At 35.9% G+C, this 20742-nt stretch overlaps 4 protein-coding genes and 1 long non-coding RNA gene across 11 annotated transcripts; 2 read left to right on the plus strand and 3 right to left on the minus strand.

Annotated features, from left to right (window-relative positions):
• Positions 1 to 388: 388 nt before the first annotated feature.
• Positions 389 to 1897, minus strand: LOC7498229 (1-Cys peroxiredoxin). Its single transcript, XM_002312265.4, has 4 exons — positions 1637 to 1897; positions 1405 to 1553; positions 1063 to 1209; positions 389 to 855 (listed from the first exon to the last, which is right to left on the minus strand). The coding sequence occupies exons 1-4, from the start codon at positions 1857 to 1859 to the stop codon at positions 604 to 606; spliced, it is 771 nt and encodes a 256-aa protein (XP_002312301.4). The 5' UTR covers positions 1860 to 1897; the 3' UTR covers positions 389 to 603.
• A 347-nt stretch (positions 1898 to 2244) lies between these two features.
• Positions 2245 to 3270, plus strand: LOC112328518 (uncharacterized). Of its 2 annotated transcripts, XR_008059955.1 has the most exons (3): positions 2245 to 2324; positions 2414 to 2662; positions 2960 to 3270. It is a non-coding gene; the product is annotated as an uncharacterized LOC112328518 (long non-coding RNA). The 2 variants fall into 2 exon arrangements; XR_002983520.2 differs by having other exon boundaries at positions 2245 to 2662.
• Positions 3271 to 4501: 1231 nt separating this feature from the next.
• On the minus strand, positions 4502 to 6817 carry LOC7498230 (ADP-ribosylation factor 1). Its single transcript, XM_002312266.3, has 7 exons — positions 6655 to 6817; positions 6384 to 6550; positions 6230 to 6300; positions 5528 to 5647; positions 5239 to 5357; positions 4825 to 4906; positions 4502 to 4707 (listed from the first exon to the last, which is right to left on the minus strand). Exons 2-7 carry the CDS (start codon positions 6529 to 6531, stop codon positions 4702 to 4704), a joined length of 546 nt encoding a protein of 181 aa, XP_002312302.1. The 5' UTR covers positions 6532 to 6550; positions 6655 to 6817; the 3' UTR covers positions 4502 to 4701.
• A 519-nt stretch (positions 6818 to 7336) lies between these two features.
• Positions 7337 to 11335, minus strand: LOC7498231 (uncharacterized). Its single transcript, XM_006379636.3, has 6 exons — positions 11059 to 11335; positions 9925 to 10306; positions 8888 to 9084; positions 8644 to 8785; positions 8328 to 8487; positions 7337 to 7751 (listed from the first exon to the last, which is right to left on the minus strand). Exons 1-6 carry the CDS (start codon positions 11127 to 11129, stop codon positions 7726 to 7728), a joined length of 978 nt encoding a protein of 325 aa, XP_006379698.1. The 5' UTR covers positions 11130 to 11335; the 3' UTR covers positions 7337 to 7725.
• Positions 11336 to 15069: 3734 nt separating this feature from the next.
• LOC7498232 (YTH domain-containing protein ECT4) lies at positions 15070 to 19697 on the plus strand. 6 transcript variants are annotated; one of them, XM_024606956.2, is made up of 8 exons: positions 15071 to 15278; positions 15993 to 16056; positions 16195 to 16339; positions 16431 to 16504; positions 16603 to 17076; positions 17325 to 17870; positions 18014 to 18226; positions 18631 to 19697. In XM_024606956.2, the coding sequence occupies exons 2-8, from the start codon at positions 16009 to 16011 to the stop codon at positions 19336 to 19338; spliced, it is 2208 nt and encodes a 735-aa protein (XP_024462724.1). In that variant the 5' UTR covers positions 15071 to 15278; positions 15993 to 16008; the 3' UTR covers positions 19339 to 19697. The 6 variants fall into 6 exon arrangements, with proteins under 6 accessions (XP_052311122.1, XP_024462724.1, XP_024462726.1 ...); XM_024606955.2 differs by having other exon boundaries at positions 15271 to 15389; XM_052455162.1 differs by lacking the exon at positions 15993 to 16056 and having other exon boundaries at positions 15070 to 15245.
• The last annotated feature ends 1045 nt before the right edge of the window (positions 19698 to 20742 follow it).

A 20742-nucleotide genomic window follows, 5' to 3' on the forward strand; every position in this document is an offset into this window, starting at 1 on the left:
CTTCAATGCTTAAGTTAAGCCATTTCTCAATTAATAATATCCAGAAATTAACTTAACTATGAACCTAAACGGCACTATTTTAATCACAAACAGTCATGTTGATGCTGATCTAACTCGTACCGCTTATGCAAACATCCTAATCCAAACGGCAGATCCAAAATCCGTAATGCCAACGAATCCAGCACACAAGCGAAAAGGTCAACAGCTTGTTGAAATCTAGAGTCTAGACGACTAGAAACTCTAAAACTTGAGCGCACCTGAAACCACACAAGCGTGCAGAGCCCGAGAAACCAGAAACTCCCCAAGACTAACGCATACAGTGTTCACGTTTTTTGGCTTCTTCAACCATAAACAACTCCATACAGAATAATTCAAAGACAAAGGAAAATTGCAGGAAACAAACAGAAATGACGAGTTGAAAACTTGAAATGGTCCTATAGACAAAGGAGTTTTCTTTCAACAAAATACACATGTGACAAACAACTAGTCACTCGCACACAGAAGGGACTTATTTGGAAATCAGTCTGCAAAAACCACATGTGATAGATAAAGTTGGCGAGCTTGTTCATCTCCGCAGTGAAAAGGAAGTCCACTGATCATATTCTAATGATCAACATTGGTGAAGCGGAGATATCCTTTATTAGATGGAATTCCAACAGTCTTGAATCCCTGAGGAAACAACTTTTTAGCTTCCTCATCAGAGACACTAGGGGAGATGACGACATCTTCACCTGGCTTCCAATTTGCCGGAGTCGCAATCTTGTTCTTTGATGACCTCTCTAGAGAATCTAAGACCCTCACTACTTCATCCATGTTGCGGCCAGTGCTTGCTGGGTACAGAAAGCTCAACTTGATCTACGATATGAAATCATCCCAAAATTAATTGAATTTGGTTGACGAAACATGGTCGCTTAAATCAATTTCAGTAATTGATATTTACATATAGTTACCAATGATATTAATTCAAACTTTTGAAAGCAAAATGGAATTTTTTTTATTGCTAGTCAAACCACTTATATTAAAAAAAAAATGGGAGATAATAGTTATGGTTTTCTAGCTTACCCTCTTGTCGGCACCAACAATATGCAGAGCTCGAGATGGAACATTGTGCCCTGAAGAGTCTTTCTCGTCTGGATCCACCATATTAAGTATCTTAATGAGTTCCCTCTTAGGATCTGCAATTATTGGATATGTAACCTTGCATCCAGGCTGCATGCACGAATTGTGCACATAATTACTCATTGTTTATGAATCAAAAAATATTACTACTGATAAAAAAAAAATATAAGTACATGTAGAACAGAGACAGTACATCCATATACCTAGAAAATCCCTTACATGTTCTACTAAATATCTTCCAATAACCCAAATTAACAACGATCGTTTAGAAGGAGAGATTCTTACAGTGTAGGCTTCAATGTCCTTGACCCACTCAGCATGAGACGAAACATCATCACAGGACAATCCCAACAGTTTGACCCCTCTCTTAGCAAATTCTGGAGCATGAGCAGCCATCTTTCCAAGCTCGGTAGTACAAACTGGTGTGAAATCACCTGCATGCAAAAAACTTACAACTCGGACACCATTAATTAACTTATAAAAAACATAGAAAACAGTTGCAGAACAGAGACACAACCTGGGTGCGAGAAGAGAATGGTCCAGGTATCTATGTAGTCATGAAGCTTGATAACTCCATGAGTGGTCTCAACTTCAAGGTTTGGGACACTGTCTCCAATAGTAAGGCCTGGCATTGTCAAAGTGTGAGAAATAGTCTGTTTTCTCTGTTTTTTTGTGATTGTGAGGTAAGAATTTGGAAGATGGGGATTTAAAAGAGTTGAGACTTGAGAGGGTGTTTGCATGGAGAGAACGTGGCATGTGTCGTGGCTATGGCTTGAGCGGTTAAGTGCGTGCAGAGTGGTTTTTTGAGGACGGGCCATACATCCACGTGGGCAGGTTTCACACGTTTGGTTAGTCGTGCTTATTTGCCAATCTTGCTCTATGTTTGTGACTTGTCGTTTGTCTCTTGACTCAAGCAATTCTGCAACGGGCACAAGTAAAACGGGATTATCTTCCTCTAAATTCCTACGTGGCAGCATATCCATTAATTAATCATAATTACAATAATTTAACTAAATTGGAGGTTGTTGATTTATTACTTCCTAAATTAACACGTGTTCGTAATTAACTGGAAACGGAAAGGATCTATTGCACCTTTTCTATTTACGGGAGATGCGTTAAGGTTTGTTCGTTGTTTGAATCTGATTTTTATGCGTGTTTCTATTATTATTTTCTTAATCCATTTCTCTCATGGTAATTTTTCAAAGGTATAAAATAAAGCAGTTACATCTCTGTGGTAGTTGCTGTTTTGGCTTTTCCTATTTCTCAAATTTCTAACACTTTCGATCCTGTTTAGTTTGTCATCCTACTGGTGTTTGAGATGAGATAGCACGCGGGCAAGGAGGTCAAAAGCATCCACCTCAACAGTATACTATATTCAGCACTTGATCGCCCGTGTGAAGGTTTCAAATCCGTGTAAGGTGGCGTTTGGGAGTGGTGGCGATTGCTGCTGGAGGCATTGGTAATGTTGAAAGAAGTGCAGGATGAAATGGAGGAAGATGAGGAAGACGGAGAGGCTGAAGAAGATGATGAAGACGATGACGAGGTTAGACTCCCAAATTATTTTCTATGGAGTTTTATAAGGGATGCCATATTTAATTTCCTCCAACGCAGTATCCACCGAGAAGGGAAAATAAATCTATTGGCTACCTGAGCTTCTCATCAATGTATGCAGCTGTTGTTTACATCAGCTGATGACTACATAGCAAAGTGATGAATCATGCCGGGAAATTGGATTTTCCTGGGGATTATGCTTGTTACCCATCCAGTTAGGAGCATATTATTCGTTTCTACATCTGAAAATCATTTGCAAGCTTAGCTCTGGTTTTGTTCTTCTGATTAGGATTCCGAGGGGGATGAACTTGAAGAAACCGAAGAGGACTTTCTGGAAAGGTATGCAAGAGCAGCCACTGCCTTGGAAAATGGTACGGTTGGTGGAAGATCAGGAGCATGAAGTTGAGCTCGGTAAATCTGACTATACATTGTTCTCTAGAAAGTGTAATAACTATTTGCAAAGGAGCATGAAGTAGCATTACCGGTTTCTCTTGCCGCCTATTTGCAAAGGTGATTTCAACTGCTGCTCCTTCGGTTATAATTTATGATCTCAAAATTACTACTTGATATGCGAGCAATAACACTTTAAATTTTCAAGAATTGCACTAAAATTTCATTTTAAAGGAAATGTTATGAATGCAACAGATAGAACTATGTATTGCTAGTTTGGGCTGATCGGATTGCTAACTGGCATGATAGGGAAGAGTTGGAATTTTGTCGGTCTTCGACTGCAATAAGAAAGACAAAGTGACCCAATCATTTGTTTAGGGCGTGAACGGTTTCTCTAAGTTCCATTTGTTGGGCCAAATCCAGGATACCAACCCATGATTAAGCTCCTGTCTGGGAGTCCATGAAGGTCGACAAAAATTCAAGTTTCTTTTGAAAAAATAATTTTTTTATGTTTTTAAATTGTTTTAATGTGATAATATTAAAAATAAATTTTAAAAAATAAAAAATATATATTATTTTAATACATTACTCACCAAAAAAGCATTTTAAACTTATCAACCACCCTCTAAGTTAAAACTTTCCATCTCTTGTCTGAAAACAAAGCTGAGGGAGACAAACCTTACACGCCTTGGCCGGTTTTTAGTCTGAGTTTGCCTTGGCAACCTTACTGGAATGACGCGTGACTATTTTTTAAAACTCTAGCAACCTAACAGGTTGCCTACTTCGGCGTATAAATGGAAGCTACTCTAATTCATTGCCCTCGTACTCGAAGGAACAGAAAGATCATTGCATATCATGATTCAATTTTTGTGTTTCGTCTTGCAATGACTTTGCTCTACTTTTTCTTCCACTACTCATCTGTGGTGACAATCCAGGAATCCACATATTAATCGATGCAGTCTGCCAAAATTCTGCAAAAATACTCTCGATAGCAACTCAGAGACCAAGCAAGCAGATATGAATGAGCTTGGAGTCTTTACTGTAATGTTAGCAATGGCACGGGCGAGAGTAAACAGGTATATTGTCAAGTCCTTCCTTCAAAATGAGAATAGAGTACTGAAGGACAAGCTTTATACCTGCCAAATTGATTATGGAGGCAACCTAAAGGGTGCCTATAGGTTATCTGATATGTATTTGGATCACATTCTGTCAGGATAAACTGGAAACTGAGCAACTAGGTATTTAAACTAGCTGGATTAACTATATAATTTGAATGTGATTCCCATGCCGGGTTTTATCTCCGGCACCTGATTAAGACAAAGGCCTCCTTAGATTAGCCAGGAGAAAAAATCAAATGGCAATGTTCAAACAGTATTTAGACATTCCGTGCTTCTCTAGAGTATTGTGATAACGGTAAATGAATCTATATCGTGACTTGACGGACACTCCAAACTACTCATGGCTTATATTCAGAATATATATGCAAATAGTTTAAAAAGACAAACAGAGTACTGACACATGAAATATGAATTTATAAAACAAATCTTGTGAGAAAAAGAAAGAATAAAGAATGGAGGCAACATCTAAAACAAAACATCAAATGCTAGCACACATTGTTGAGAAAATTTCAACTCCAGTCCATTAAGCCTGTAATTTCAAAAAAAAAAGTGAATCAGAGAATATAACTGACAGACCACAATTAGCAGAAAGTTATACTTTGTAAACAATGGAAGCAATGAAGAATACAGATATTATCGCACATACCTTGCTAGCAATGTTGTTTGAAAGCCAGTCCAATCCTTCATAAAGCCCTTCTCCTGAAGTGGCACATGTGCTCTGGATATACCTGCAAAACATCAACAAAAGTTACGTGCTTGCTTATGTTTGTGTAGAGCGATCAAGGTATGGAGAGATAATAGTTCACAAGAAAAGAGAAGGTATGAAGAGCAAGAGAAGTTTGCTTCCAAGTTTGTATTCCTCGAAAAAAAAAACATGCATTTTGTAGGTGGAAGGAGTGGCGAGCAGAACCACATGAAGTCTTGCATCATGAATTAAGAATGTCAATGCTTGGTGCCCTGTCTTAAGGATAACTATGAATTTGTGCTTTTCATGCTTTGTAGGCTTGTGCATGTGTGCATGGGGGTGAGTGGGAGTGAGAGAGAGTGCTATCAACTTTACCAGTGGCGTTGCCTTAGAGAATGAAGACCAAGCTTATCAGTGATTTCAGCAGCATTCATTGCATTTGGAAGATCTTGCTTATTTGCAAACACAAGGAGCACAGCATCCCTCAGCTCATCCTGCCCAGAAAAAATAAAATCAATATTATTTCCTCAATCCTAATACGTCACTGCATATAGGTTCATGCAAAATTATTATCTCATTATTCCAGTAGCATAAATGAAAGACATGTCTGCCATAGTAAAATCTTAAACGTTGATATATAAGCAAAGATTGACACTCTCAGTACCTCATTCAACATCCTGTGCAGCTCGTCTCTAGCCTCACCAACTCGATCTCGGTCATTACTGTCAACCACAAAGATAAGCCCTTGCGTGTTTTGGAAGTAATGTCTCCACAAAGGGCGAATCTGAAATCGTCCATGAAAGAAATTACAATTTGTGGGCACTAAAACCACTTTATTTTTTCAATCAAAGTTCAATAATAATAATAATAATAATAAGTTGAGATCGACAATGGACAAGCACTTAGAAGCCCAAAAGGAGCTCTATAAACAAATTACACACCCAGTTACTAATCCAACCAAGAGTAAACAGAACATGTGTTTACAATCAAGGCTTTTATCAACAGGCCCCTGGATGAAAACACATGATGATAACAGGCATCGACCACATTTCCACTGATAAAACAAAGAAAGTAGATCCTATTCAAGATGCCAAAGCTAATTCACCTCTCTCAGTCATGCCCAACACCCTCTCCCCCTCTGATAAAATCCAGGAAATTAGAAAGAAAGCAAATCCATGCACAAGGACCACAATTTTACCAGGAAAAGCCTAGCATATGATTGATTATTCAAACAACAATAAACACAATCCACACAAAACAGTCACCATAAGCGACCATCGGGAAACTAGAATGACTAAAACGAGATTCACTCTCTAAAAATAAATGTAGACAACAGATAAACATAAATCAAAGGCATATCAATTACCTTATCTTGACCACCAACATCCCAAACAGTGAAGCTAATATTCTTGTATTCCACAGTTTCCACATTAAATCCTAACAGCATAAAAACCAGCGAATTAAAGATATATAGAAGAAAAGAAGAAAAGATGAGAATGGTTAGCCTGTAAATAAATTACCAATGGTAGGGATGGTGGTGACAATTTCTCCCAACTTGAGCTTGTAAAGAATGGTGGTTTTACCAGCAGCATCAAGACCTACCATCAGAATCCGCATTTCCTTCTTTGAGAACAACCGGCCAAGTAATTTCGTGAAAGAGAGCCCCATCTTGCCTGCCTTATTACAACTGCAATCAAAACAAGATTCATTTACGAGAGAGATCCAGATCTAATCACGCAGGAAAGAAATCACAGAATGCATGTGCTCTGTTCTAACATGTAAGAGACTTACCGCGGTGCCTGTGGAGGAGACAAGAGAAGTTTGAGATCTAATTTTTTTTTAACAAAGAGAAATGCGTTTCTGCCCCTCTCTCCCTCTCTCTCTGTATCGTGACTATCGTCTATGTGTTTATAAAGGGTAGCGCCAAAATCGGGGTTACAAATAGCAAACAAAACGAACTCCCTTTATTTGAATTTCTGTTATTTTAATTATTATTATTATTATTTTTTAATTATTATTATTATTTCGGGTGATCGCAATTGTGGCCAGTGGTTATCGCGGAAACTTGAAAGCTTAGCTTGTAAGTATGTGTTTGGTTGGGTATTTAACTTATCGGTTGTTGCTGTGGTTGCGGGGTTTAAATCCTTACACAGACATATGTTTAAATATTTTTTAGATCTTAGCTCAAATAAAAGTTTGGCATTTTTTTATTAAATGATAATAGATATTTTCATATTAATTTAGATATTAATTGAGACAATTTGAGGTGTTTTTTAAAATAAGTTATTCTAAATTAATTTTTTTATGGTGAAATTGAATCTTATCTGATACTGTTATCTTGAATATAAATTCAAGATAAAATCATACTTATTTCCTGACGCCAACAACATTTATGGAGGTGCAAGGCTGCAATTTTGAATCTGTGTTTCATTCTTCCCCTCTTTCGCCCTTGCCTTGCCCATACACGACTATGTGTGGCCAATAATGATCCTTGTTTAAATTTACTTGTTTTTACATAAAATCCATCAAAATAATCAAAACATTCAAGAAAATAAATTGAAGTAAATAAATAAAAAACAATGGAACATGTATTTCCAGCTGCAGAACGTAAAGGCCAGTGAGTAAACTGAGACACACCTTCTTCATCAAAAAATTTAAGAGAAGGACCAATCTCCAAGAAATGTTACCCAATCCTGACCGTGTCAAAACTGCCTTGAGTAACACTTGAGTGGCAATGGTTTATGGAGAGAGAGAGTGGAGACTTCTTGGAATGAACTTCCTCTCGGTTCATGGAAATGCACGGCCAGCGATTACTCGTCCACCTTGAGCCTTCATCCTTGCTGCCGCAGAAACAGTGAGCCTTCATCCTTGCTTGATAGATAATCTCTCTAATAAAAAGATGCAGCAGAAACAGTAATGGATTGATTAGCTGGCCTTCATTTGAATGTTCTAATGAGCAGAATTTTGGAAGGGAAGATTTAGAACAGAAGCAGCACAGAAAATAAATAAAGGTAATGCTACAAGGGGGGGAGTTTTTTTTCTGAACAAAAACGTCATTTGATCAAACAAACAGCAGCATCTGCATCAGGATGACTCGTCAGGAAGTGCTTATACTTCTCGAAAAAAAATTAAATTGTTATGCGTTTGACTGCAACTATTATACCAAAATCAAGACGAGTGACATCCATTCAATAATTATGTGAGAAATCACTTCCCTGTCTTAAAACAGGAAAAGAGAGGACAACAGAGATTGCAAAGTAATTTTTGCAGTCGCAGACAAGGAAATCTATATTTCAAAAGCATGAATCAAGGAATATATGCAGAGGACAGATAACACTGGGTTTCAGTTTTTCAGATCAAAGCAGGTGCAAGAAAATGCCCAAGCATGAAAACGCTCATGAATCGTTCTATAATTCATACTAATCTGCCCATCATCAAAAGAAAAACCTGGGAAATGGACATACTTATCAGTTCATAGGTAACGATCATTGTAGTTCCATAGAGTGACATATTTAAGAAACGGGGTCCGAAACCTCTGTAGAAGCCCCGCCATCCATCTTCCTTGAGTAGAGTCTTTGTTGTCTTGAGTACTGAAGGTCTTCCAGAACCATAATTATCCATAACCTTCCAGATAAGAATTCTCGTGTTCAGTGTTACTCCAAATATAACATAAAGTTCCAAACAACACAAGATTTGAACGGAAAAAAACAGGTAGTTTCTCCTTCTATGGACATAGTAATGCAATAGAAACAGTGAATGGTAGTCTGATACACTACATACCTGCAGCCGTGTCTTTATGGTATCCATGGGAGTAGTGATAATTGAGGAACAAGCACCAGCCACTGTTCCTGCCATAGCCTGAACTGTCACCATTTCCAAATGAGATGGTTTCTTGTCAATGTCATCCCTATAGCCCATGCTCCTAAAAATGGATATATATCCATATCGTTTAACATCTCAATCAGAAATTGCTGGGTTAGACAGCATATAGAGATAAGAGAACACGATAATTGTTTAGATGCACCTCCAAATGATGTGCTGGGCAGCACCATAGGTACCCCACCAAAGCGCCGATGCCGGTGGCTGCGTTACAGCTGTCAATCCAAAACCTCTATATAAACCACGGAACCCTTCAGTCTTCATCACTTTACACATGACATCAAATGGCCCTTTATAAGATGCAACCCCGGGAAGCCCTTGCACCATTAGTCTTTGGCATATCTGAGAAAACACGACATAAGATTGTTTTTGAGACAGCACCAAATGAATTTGTTTTTGAGCCAATATTCTGCTTCTCTCATGATACAATCTTCTTCTTGCTGCTCAAACTGCAGCACCAGATGTTATTTTTACAGTACAGGATCAAGGAAAACTGCACAACATTTTATCAGCAGGACTCGTTTATGATAACAGCAGTAAAACGGGGGTCAAAGATAGACAAAAAAACTTCATGCCAATGCAACTTGCACCACATAAGAATATTCCCTAACATCCACAACTATAATTCTACATATAAACTGATACAAATTGTTCCTATTCTAAAACATTATTTTATTAGGTCATTTTTACAACTTCATAGGCTTTTTAGAATGCAAAGTGTACGCTAAGTAAGACCAAATGTAACATAGGATAATAGACATTGAAATGGACACTCCCTTTTATCTGGTTATCTCCATCACAAGACAAATTGCAAACTAGATATTTGGCATCAAGCTTTAGGCAATTATTGGTTTGTAACAGTTGACAACAAGTGCCAAACTATGATTTTGATTCGCATCTATGCTTTCTCTATGACAGTGACTCAAACTACAGGATGGATGTTTGTGTATATTCTTAACCTAACCTGCAGTAAAACAATCTTCACCAAAACAAAAGGCAAAATCCCAAAATCACCCCCACAATAATTTCCCCGGTGTACCAAAATAGTCCAAAAATATATAGTTATTGGCCAAGATCAAGGATTACGTATTAACAAATCTTTTTTCTTTCCAATTGAGTGGTAAGTACTTGAAGACAAAAAAACCTCGGAAAACTATAAAAAGAGGAAACGAATTTACATACCACATCCAAGGGCACATAGTACACACAAGAAACTAGATTTGACAACATGCCTGCAACTCCATTTGCAATACCAACACGTGTTGCTTCAGGCATATCTAAAGCTTCAGTGTATTTGAACATCATATCTTTTGACACTTCAAGAGCTGTCAAAGAAAGAACTCTACCAGGTAATGCTCCAATAGCAGAGGTGCCAAAACCTCGAAAAAGACCTGGAATACCATCGTTCCTCAATATGTGTTTAGCTACGGATATTCCACCCATGTGAGAGAGCCCAGAATCTGCTACTTGCATTCTAGTCTTCACAACTGCTGTTGGGTGAAGTAAGCCTTGCTGAACAGTAAAGAGGACAGCACCAATAATATGAAACTTCGTCTTGTCCAGCCTGAGTCAGAGCCAGTAAATTACAAGTAGTGTTAGTTTAGATTTTGCAAAAACCCGAGTAGTGCCAGCGCTTCACATGACTATATAAAATCCACAAAAAGAAAATGATGATGAGAACAAACATCTTCAAGACTCGTCATTGAAGAACTGAAATAATTGTGAGTTTAGATGCAAGCTCACTGCATGTTTACTGAAAAGGAAATGAGGATGGATGGGACACAGTCATTGCCACCTACTTGATGCCACTACTCGGGCATCACTCGAATAAAGGCAACAGAAAGCACCCAGCTAGCCCAATTACAATTTACTTCTGGCTCAAAAACAAACTCTAATCGATTTATGGATGCCAAAAAGGTTTATGATCGAATGATTATGTGAATGTGCCTTCAACGAATTTGATTATCAAAAATCCATTAAAGTAAATTGCTCAATAGGAGGTTATCCTTTCGTATAACAGAACACCATAGTCACTGTAGTTGCTTAAGAGAAGTATAAAGCAGAGTAGATAATCAAATAATATTATATGAAATTGAAATTGATTTAGGTTTCTCTCTCTTTGTTAAATGGCCAGACATTATTATTTGCATGCCACCTCGAGAAAGATCGCGCTGGTGTTTTAAATATTACGACACGGTGCAATAAAAGCAAGCATACGTGGTAGCCAGAACCAGTGATGATCAGGCTGAAACTTAAAACTAACGAGATTTGTAATATAAACCCAGTAAATATTAAGAGTGAAGAAAGTGCACCGACCTGGCCCAATTGATGTCAGTATCAGCAAGAGCCAGTTCAGTAACACTTGTAACTTCCGTTTCGACAGCCATTGATCAACCTCGGATCTTAGCGCTCTTTGCCAATGATGTCGGAGAACGTTTAAGAAGGCAAGAAGTTGCCTGGCTGTCTGTCGGTCACCCTTCAGGTGGGGAAATGCTGGCGGGGTGTGTTGAGAGAGAATGATTTGGAGGGTTCCAGTGAATTCGGGGCAACCGACTGGACCGGGTAACTGGTAATGGTTTGGAGATGGGACTCTCTTCACTTTCTGGGCCAGCCCAGGTGTGTATTTTGAACATTCTAGCCATTCTTTTGGTCAATTTGTTACTCGAGGATAGGAGTCATGTGTACATTGTTGGATGGGTTTTATTCCTTAATTATATTTAATTTAATTTTTGATATTTTATAAATTATAAATTTAATTTATTTAAATTTTTTTGAACTCGAGCAAATTATATGCTAAATTGAGCTAATTTCTTTTTGGATATTAAATGTATTCATGAATTGGATTTATATTGTTAATTTTTATGAATCAGTATTTAAAAACAAATTTCTAGCATAACATCTTTAACGTTGGCTATAATTTTCATATATTGTACCCCTCTTATATACATCCTCCCTCCATTAAAAAAGACAAACCCTTTTTTTTTTGTTGCATTAAATAAATTTAATAGGAAATTTATTAATAAAAAATTTAGAGCTGAAACATTTATACAAAAAGTATTTGATAATGTGATACATGTTGGGTTTCAATTAAAAATGTTTTAAAATAAAAATTTTATTTTATTTTTTATATCAGTATATCAAAATCATCAAAAAATATATAAAAAACTACAAACTATCAAATATAAACACAAAAATAATATAAAGTATACAAATTGAGTCAGTTTTACTAAGTGAGCCTCTGAAAACGCGGTTGTACCCGCGTTTCTAGAAAATTTTAATTTTTTTTAAATTAATTTTTTATATATATTTTGGATTGTTTTGATGCGCTTAACTCAAAAATAATTTTTAAAAAATAAAAAAATATTATTTTGACACGAAAAACACTTTAAAAAGCAACAGCAAACACACTCCCAAATAGACTCTAAATTATAAAAATCTCAACACATCACGTAACTTATAATATTTATCTCAATAGTATTGATAATTTCAATACTATTCGATGCACAGAAAATATAAAAATTATAAACAAACCACCCACGTATATTCATGTCTTGTAAATAAAAAATTTTATTCGATTGATCGTAGTCAATTTAAAGTGTGTGAATTTTTCCCGGTTGTATTTGTACTAACATAAGGGGTAAAAAACAAAAAACAATGTATATTTTGACGCTTGCGTGATTAATGGCTGATAAAGTGCTCTGGGTTCCTGCATTCTTCTTCTCGTGTCTGGAACATCCATTGATTCTCTCTCCACACTGATACCAGGTAGGTTACCTTCATTATGTTGCAAATAAAATTCCAAGCAAATTTACAGTGCCAGGGAAAAGGGCCCCGGTATTGTGAATGTATTTTTTCAGTTTTGTGAAAAATTGCAGTTAATAATTTTTTATTATTATTATTGTAGGTGTCCAAACCAATTTGTGCGCACCTTGACTAATCTCACAGGCCTTGGAGTTAACGACCATGTAAACTTCCAGTGATCCTGAGATTTGTAGGACTCAAACTGATGATCTTTAAGAAACAAATTCAGGATTTTACTGGTTGAGATACACCCTCAAGGTTTATAATTAATAATTAAAAATTAAAAAGATGACACTTGCATTTTTGAATTAAGAAATGTAAAAGAAATTATAAAAAGAATTGTTAAAGCTAAACGAAGACTTAAGTGAGTGGTTGTGCTTCAAGAGATAGATGCACTCTTAAATATACAATATCTATCGTGATGACATAAGTAGTCTTTTAAATTTTTTTTCATTTTTGTGGAAATAAAAATGAATACTTGTAAAAAAGAAGACAAATATCTAAAATTATAAGAAAAAATATATTTTTTCTGGTCAAAATTATCTTTCACTCTTAATTTTTTTGTATTTTGTGGTTTAGTGAATAAAAAATACATGCAATTAAAACATAAATTAGAAAAAAAAATCTATTAATTTGGAAGAAGTGAGTACTCCATTTCCCTATCCATGTATTGTTTGTTTACGTAAACATGTCCTTCTGTTTTAATAAGCGTTGTTTTTTTTAAAAAAAAAACAAGTAATCATTAATATTATTTATAAAAAAGCTATAGTATTATTTGAAAACCTATGTCATGGCTGGATAATTATTTTAATATCACTTGACTTTTAAAAATCAACCCCTACATGTAAAAATAAAATAAAATTATAGCCATAAATAAAATAAAAATAAACTAGGTTGGAGATGGGCTCGTGCATGGCCGAAAACTAAAAAGCCCATGATCATATAGGTATGAAAGACCAAGGTTACCTACCTTTTTTATTAAGAATAAAAAATGAATAGTGTGTTGTTAAATCTTGATGTGTATATTTCAAAATAACACAAATGACAAATCACCCCCTCACAATATTTTTTACCCGTCAAAGCTAGTTCTCTTGGCTAAACAAACAGGGTTTTTGGAACTAAAAAACCAAAACCTATTTTTTCAAACCAACCTCAACTAAAAATATTTTTATAAAACAATTTTTTTTCAAATCATAATCACAACAGCTACCGCAATACCAAATACACTTTTTATTGTAAACTAACTGGTTTGATTCCCCGAGCCAAGCTATAAGGTGAAACTTTTTTTTTTCAACGCAAAATAAGGGTACAAATGTTGTCAGTGTTTTTTTTAGCAAGAGACTTTAATTATATATTGAAAAGTTTATGCTTCTATTTAATAAAATAACTTGAAAATTATATGTGATAATTAATAATAATAAATTTGTTAATTCCAAACAAAGATTGAGTTGAAAAATCGAGATAAAAATATTATTTTTTATAAAAAAAATATTGAACATATATTTTAATTTGAAAATTGATCTCTAAAATTTCAACTAGTCAGTATCAGTATCAGTAAAATTAAATTTTGTTTTGTCAGTTTAAGCATTAAATCAACCCCGAGATTTATTTTTAACATGGCAAGAGTCTTATATAAAGTCAATTAAGATAAAATATCAAACTTAAATCAACTTGAAAAGTATTAAATTATAAATAAAAAAGGACAAGGTGATCAAAACATAAAGAAGAAGAAGAAGAAGAAAATATCATGTATAACTATTGCAACTTATAATATATATTTTTATTATATTTTCATTATTATTTTAATATTTATTTCATCTCAGAATCACTCACGTGTTCATGACTTTCAATGTTATTTTATTTTTGATTGAATATTAATTTTATTAAATCAAACTATAATTATTAAATAAAAAGCAAACATAACAAAAAAAAAATGTATTGAAAAAAATCGAGGTGGTTAACTCTGTTCATGCAAACAGTGTTTTCACCCCCACTTTTTTAATGTTTTTTATAATAACCAAGGTCTTGAATCAGAAAGGAAAAAAAAGAAAGGAAAGAAAAAAGCAGGAATAAGAAACTGGGTAATGAGAGGACATTTTTGTCAGGGTACACGACAAGGCCACAGAAGAGGGAAATATTTGCTGGGTGAAGGCGTGAAGGAGAGAATTCAGCTGAACACAAAATTTGCGATAATGCCACGATAGCCGGTGTTCGCAGCCAAAGTCGCTGTCTAGAGGAAACAGTCCTTGTAAATTATTCAACCGTTTCTGTTAACCGCCGTGAACTCTGCTTATCAATTCCTGTCACTCAGAAGTCAGAACAACAAAATCGACGCCGTTTCACCTCGCTCCCCTTTTCACTTTCCCGCGAACCTTCCACGGGATACCCCCCCCTATTAAAACTCGGGTCAATTTTGGCAATTCAGAAATTCAATAAACAAATAAAGAGAGAAATAGAAAAAACGTTTCTCATTGGATGCGAATCCGTATCTACGCTTCTCTCGCCCTGTCTTCTCGATACACGCAAAAATCCGCCCTTTCAATTTCTCTTTTTTCTTTTTACAGGGTCAGGGTTTCTTAGACGCGTTATCTTTGATTTTTATTATCTTATTAAAAAAAAAAAGGAAAGTTACCAAAGCCCCTCAATAACCTCTCAAAATTACAAAATTTTTCTTCCACTTGTTGAACAAGTTTCTAGATAAAGTATGGCTAGGTTCTTCTGCTCTCTCTTCTCTGGTAATAAATTTAATTAATTATTTCACACTCTTTGCATAACTTCGCGTGTTATTTCTCTCTATTCACTCTGTGTCCTTCAAGTTTCTATTATTTTTTGCTCGGATTTACTAAGTAAGCTTTTTTTTTTTTTTTATAATCCGAGTAAGCTTAATGGAAGACTTATCTTTGCTAGTATTTGATTTTTGGACATTCACGAGGGTTTTTCTTTTTAGTTCTTATTGAATTGTATATTCGATGGGGGAGTAGATATTTTGGTTTTTTTTTTTTTTTTTGGGGGGGGGGATTTTTGTATGAATTTGAGATTATTTTTTTGGTGGAATTGTGGATTTTAGTATTTTGTTGCTGTGCACGTGTTTAGGCTTTTCTCTTAAATTAGTTTGAGTGGGTTTTTTTGGTGGACTTAATAATTTAGTCCGCGTGAAGGCTTGGCTCTTCTTTGTTAATTGTTTAGATATCCTGATTTTTTTTGTGTCATTGAACTGCTGAATTGGCTTCTTGTTGTTTCGAAATTACTGGGTTAGCTATTTTCTGTGTTGTCCTTATTTTTTTTGCTGGAAGTGCTAATTGAAAAATTGAAGAGTATATTGCTGCTTGATATTTTCTTTATAACTGCAAAGTATTATTTCTGTGTTCAAGATATGCTAGTTTAGTCTCGTTTGGATTGGTTCCTACCTACTTGGTCAATGCTTAAGATTTATGTATCCATTTCTTCAGGAGTGGCAATCTTGGAATGGTTATGAATAATGTTTCTGGACATGAAAATGCGGAAACTTATTCGGTATTTATCTTTGCTGTTCTACTTTTTTAAAAGAAACGAAGTCAAATTAAGTTTGAAAAGCTCTTCATGAAAATTGGTTTCTTTTTTCTTGGCTATTTCTGATCGTTTGTTGACATTTTCTCATGTCTTGGATTTCAGATTCAAGGAGCTGAGGTAAATCCTATTTTGACAAGTCCAGCTGTTGAGCTAGTTGAAACCATGTACAACGAAGGAACCCCTGGGTTTGTTGCGGATCAGGGCTTGTTTTATCCTGCTGCCACTGAGTATGGTTACTACTGTACAGGTAATTTTTACCAGTCCTGTTTGAATATCTTATTGTGATGCTTTATGATATGATGCCTTATTTGTTCTCTGTATTGATTGAACGGTGTCAGGATTTGAGACACCCGTCGAATGGGAGGACCATCAAAAGATTTTTGGTGCAGATGGTCCTGAAATCCAGTATGCGGTGAGTGAAATCTATCTGTCTCTCTCTTCTACTTTTGTGTTCGCATATGCTTCTGAATTATGTTCTGATATTTAAAATGTCCAATTTATCTTTTACAGGGTGCACAAACTGAATATTTACCTTATGTATATTATCCACCGAGTTATGTGTATGCACAGTCTCCATATAACCCATACAATCCTTACATACCCGGTGCTATGTTAGGAGTTGATGGCCCGTATGCAGGGGAGCAACAATATTACACAGTTCCCCCTTATCAGGACCCTGTATCTTCATCTGGCTACATCCCTGTTGTTGTTCAACCAGAAGCCTTCCAAAATGGTTCAGCAGATCCTTTGTTAGATACTAGCATAGCACGCAATAGTAGACCTGATGGGAAAAGTTACAAGCATGGTATTTCTTCATCATCTGCAGCCTTTGCTTGGAACCCCCCTAGACCTGCTTCAAACCAAACCAATTCTTTGAACAGGATATCTGAATGGCCAAAAGCTAATGTTGGACCTGTTAAGCAATCACATGGAGGTGTTTCTTCTGGCAGTATTCTTACTCAAGCTTCATCACATGTCCTTCAGGTATGATTTCTTGCATAATTAAGATAATATTTTGTGATGTTCCTTGTTCCTTGTAAAGAATGTAAGCTGTTAGAAAGTTGCATGTTCTGTCAAGTTTGCTGTGCCAGGGTATCTCATGTTCGCATAGGCTAGATTGGTTTATAATGTGGATGCATTTTGGTGGTCCCTTTCATCAGTTATTAATTACCTCTTCAACTGACTGTTGTTGGATTTTGCTGAGAATTTTTCAAAATGTTTCTACTTTACAGGGTAGAAGTGCTTCTGGCCCGATGCATCCTATTGACAACATTTCAAATAGCAAAGTCCGATCTCATCAGAACCAATTAAAAGTCACTCTACCTGTCAGCAATGACTTTTCTAATTTTGGATCAAGTGCTTATGGCCGAACCTCAGTAGATAAGCTTCGATCTAAGTTTCATGCTGGCAGAACTCTCAGTGCTCTGAATGGAAATGTGGAGCTGTTGGGTGAGCAGAATCGTGGACCAAGGATCAACAATTTGAAAAACCAACCGGCTGTTAAAGCCTACACAACCAAAGTGAGAGATAATAATGAGCTAGGCAACATTGTTATACAGACTGATCAGTACAACAAGGATGATTTCTCAACCGATTATGCAGATGCAAAGTTTTTTGTAATAAAATCGTATAGCGAGGATGATGTGCACAAGAGCATCAAATATAATGTGTGGTCATCTACACCTCATGGAAACAAAAAGCTGCACAGTGCATTTGAATATGCACAGAAACTAGATTTGGGAAGACCTAGAGGCTGCCCTATCTTTCTGTTTTTTTCTGTGAGTTCTATGTTAATGGATACCTCTTTGTTTTTTTAACAATTGTCACTCTTTTCAACTGGAGAATGGAGGGGACCTATATTAATTGTGTGATGTCTTCTGCACCCATTGCTCCCCACTGATGCAATCTTGTCTTCATACAGGTTAATGCTAGTGGTCAATTTTGTGGTGTTGCAGAGATGGTTGGCCCTGTAGACTTCAATAGAGACATGGACTTTTGGCAGCAAGATAAATGGAGTGGGAGTTTTCTTGTCAAGTGGCATATTATTAAAGATATACCAAACTCAAGCTTTAGGCACATCATATTGGAGAATAATGAGAATAAGCCAGTGACTAATAGCAGAGACACTCAAGAGGTATGATGTGTGGGTTTCTTTTTTGTTGTGGCTGGTTTTTCTGCACACCTTAGTAAGTGTTAGTCCCTGTCCAAACTGATACTAAAGCTCCTGCAGTTGGCTGTAGGATACTTTAATTCCTCTATAATCCTTGTTATAGTGGCTTTGAGGGAACCAGCATGAATTTACTATTATATATGATATGAGAATCTCTGCATTATTACTTTGTAAAAGTTTTAACTCACTATCACGCCATCAAAAAAAGAAAGAAACAGAATCTAATTTTTATAGTCTGACTGTTATCTAATTTTTTTCTCCTTCTGGGTAATGATTTTTGTTTTGTTTACTGGGAACCCCTTTCCCCTTGGTTCATGTAAATGCATTTTGCTGGCTATTTCTTCTGATTGGATTTCTATTTCTCGCAGATAATGTATAAGCAAGGTTTAGAGATGCTGAAGATGTTCAAAAATCACCCACTGAAGACTTCTATACTTGATGACTTTGTGTACTATGAGAATCGTCAGAAAATAATGCAGGAAGAAAAGGCCAGGCTTATGTTTAAAAGCTTCCAGTCCCCATTGTTTGTACCAGCATTAAATCCTGCCCGTGAACTAAATGGTCTTGTGCAGCAGTCACTGAACAAAGATGATAGTATGACTGATCTTAACAGCTCGAAGAAAACTGAGGCAAACAAATATGAAAAGATTATGAATCCAAATTATCATAACAGCTGGAAAAAAACCGAGACAAACAAAGATGAGAAGATTACGGATCAGAATGAATTTAACAGCTTGAAGAACGCTGGGAACTCTGCCACTAAGCAACTTTCTTCAGATTCAAATGTTACCATTTCAAGCAGGGATAAAGATTCCGGGCAAGATACAGCAGATGCAGATGATGATAACGGACCTGTGTTAAAGATCGGCTCACTTGATATAAACCCGACAGGGGTGGAATCTAAGTTCTCACCAAATGCTGCTAACAAATCTGCTGATATTGTCACAGTAGGATCAATGCCTGTTAAAGTTAACAGAATTGCTGAATCTTCTGGTAATCTAACAGTGGGTACTATCCCACTTGATCCTAAGTCTCTGAAACTGGACAAAGGTGGTAAACAGGGGTCTCAGTGCTGATGACATTGGAAGGTTTGCCATTGACTGGGTTTTCTTGTTGAGTTTTTTCTATAAAATAGTTTTGGCATAGCGGATCACTGTAAAAACGAGAACGGAATTATAGGGATTTGGGCTACAGAAGTTGGAAAATTCGAATTGGTTTGGTCGACTTTTGCTTTCTTTTGCTTCCTGCCCCCCCTGATTTACTTTATTCGAAGCCCTTGTTTGGATCTACTAATTATATGTTTTGGATTAATTTGGGGTGGGAGGCGCTGCTTTAAAAGGAAAAATACCATGCAACCTTAGCTCCTTTCATCAAAGAAACAAAGAATTCTGTCGTGCAATGAACGTTTGATTAAATTTGAAATTTGTTTGTTGTTGCTGTGCCTTCTGCTTGAAATAAGACCTTTTGAATTTGAGGAAATGCCGCAGGTTCTCTCTTTTATGATATGGGCATAAAGTGAGGAAAATGTCAACGGGAACCGATTTTGTAAATTTGTGCTTGAGAATAGAAAGTCCATAAACTAGCAGAGTCAAAGCCCTGGAGTTTAATTATGGAATGGACAGATACAAGGGATGTTAATAGATTGAGATTTAGCGATCTGCTTTGCTTAATCTTTTACAACAAGACACGTTGATAACAATCATCATCAAGTATTCCATTGGTTTAGGTTAATACATCTTCATTCGTGTGGTTTTCTTCTCTTTAAATACTGTTCTGGTTGAACTTCAGGTCCTCAGCTAGCTATTCGCTTCAAACTTCCAAGATAAAGGTATGTCATACTCATTGTAATTTAATCAATAAAAAAGGCTAGCTATTTTCTAATGCTTGGAAAATGCTGCACCATTGCGGGTTGAGAGCTGAAATATTTGCCCCTTTGATATATTTCAGAAAATTGCAGCTCTAACCAGCTTCATTCTGACTTGAGAACACAATTGAAGAGCAAAAACAAAAGAACTTGTACATGTTGATGTATAGTTTCATGATATTTGATTTTATCTGACTTTCATTATTTTCTGAATAAGTATAGGATATATAAAGATTTTTCCTTGGATCTTTATTGGTGAGTATCTTCTCTTGTTATTGGAGATTCTCATGGAGTGTTCTCTAAGCAATCACTAAATCAGTGGCATCTCTTTGGAGAATACCAAAGTTGTTTTTGACTCCATTGAAGAAGGTTTTGAAATCAGAGTGTCCATCCCTGATCTTTTGTGTTATTTGTTTAATTATTTATTAGCTTCTTTGCCAGATTCTCTGGATGGGCTGTTTTATGTATTCCAGGAGGACATTTTTCATGTTTTGTTCATCAATCAGTATTAATTCTCTCTTAATTACAATGGTCATGAAGTAGCTGATGGTTTGTTCCCAAGCTATCTTTTCACCAAGAGCAAACGTATTTTTGTGATTTATGTCATTTTTACAAC

Source organism: Populus trichocarpa, chromosome 8 (assembly GCF_000002775.5).
Source record: "Populus trichocarpa isolate Nisqually-1 chromosome 8, P.trichocarpa_v4.1, whole genome shotgun sequence".
In the NCBI taxonomy this organism is placed as follows: domain Eukaryota; kingdom Viridiplantae; phylum Streptophyta; class Magnoliopsida; order Malpighiales; family Salicaceae; genus Populus; species Populus trichocarpa.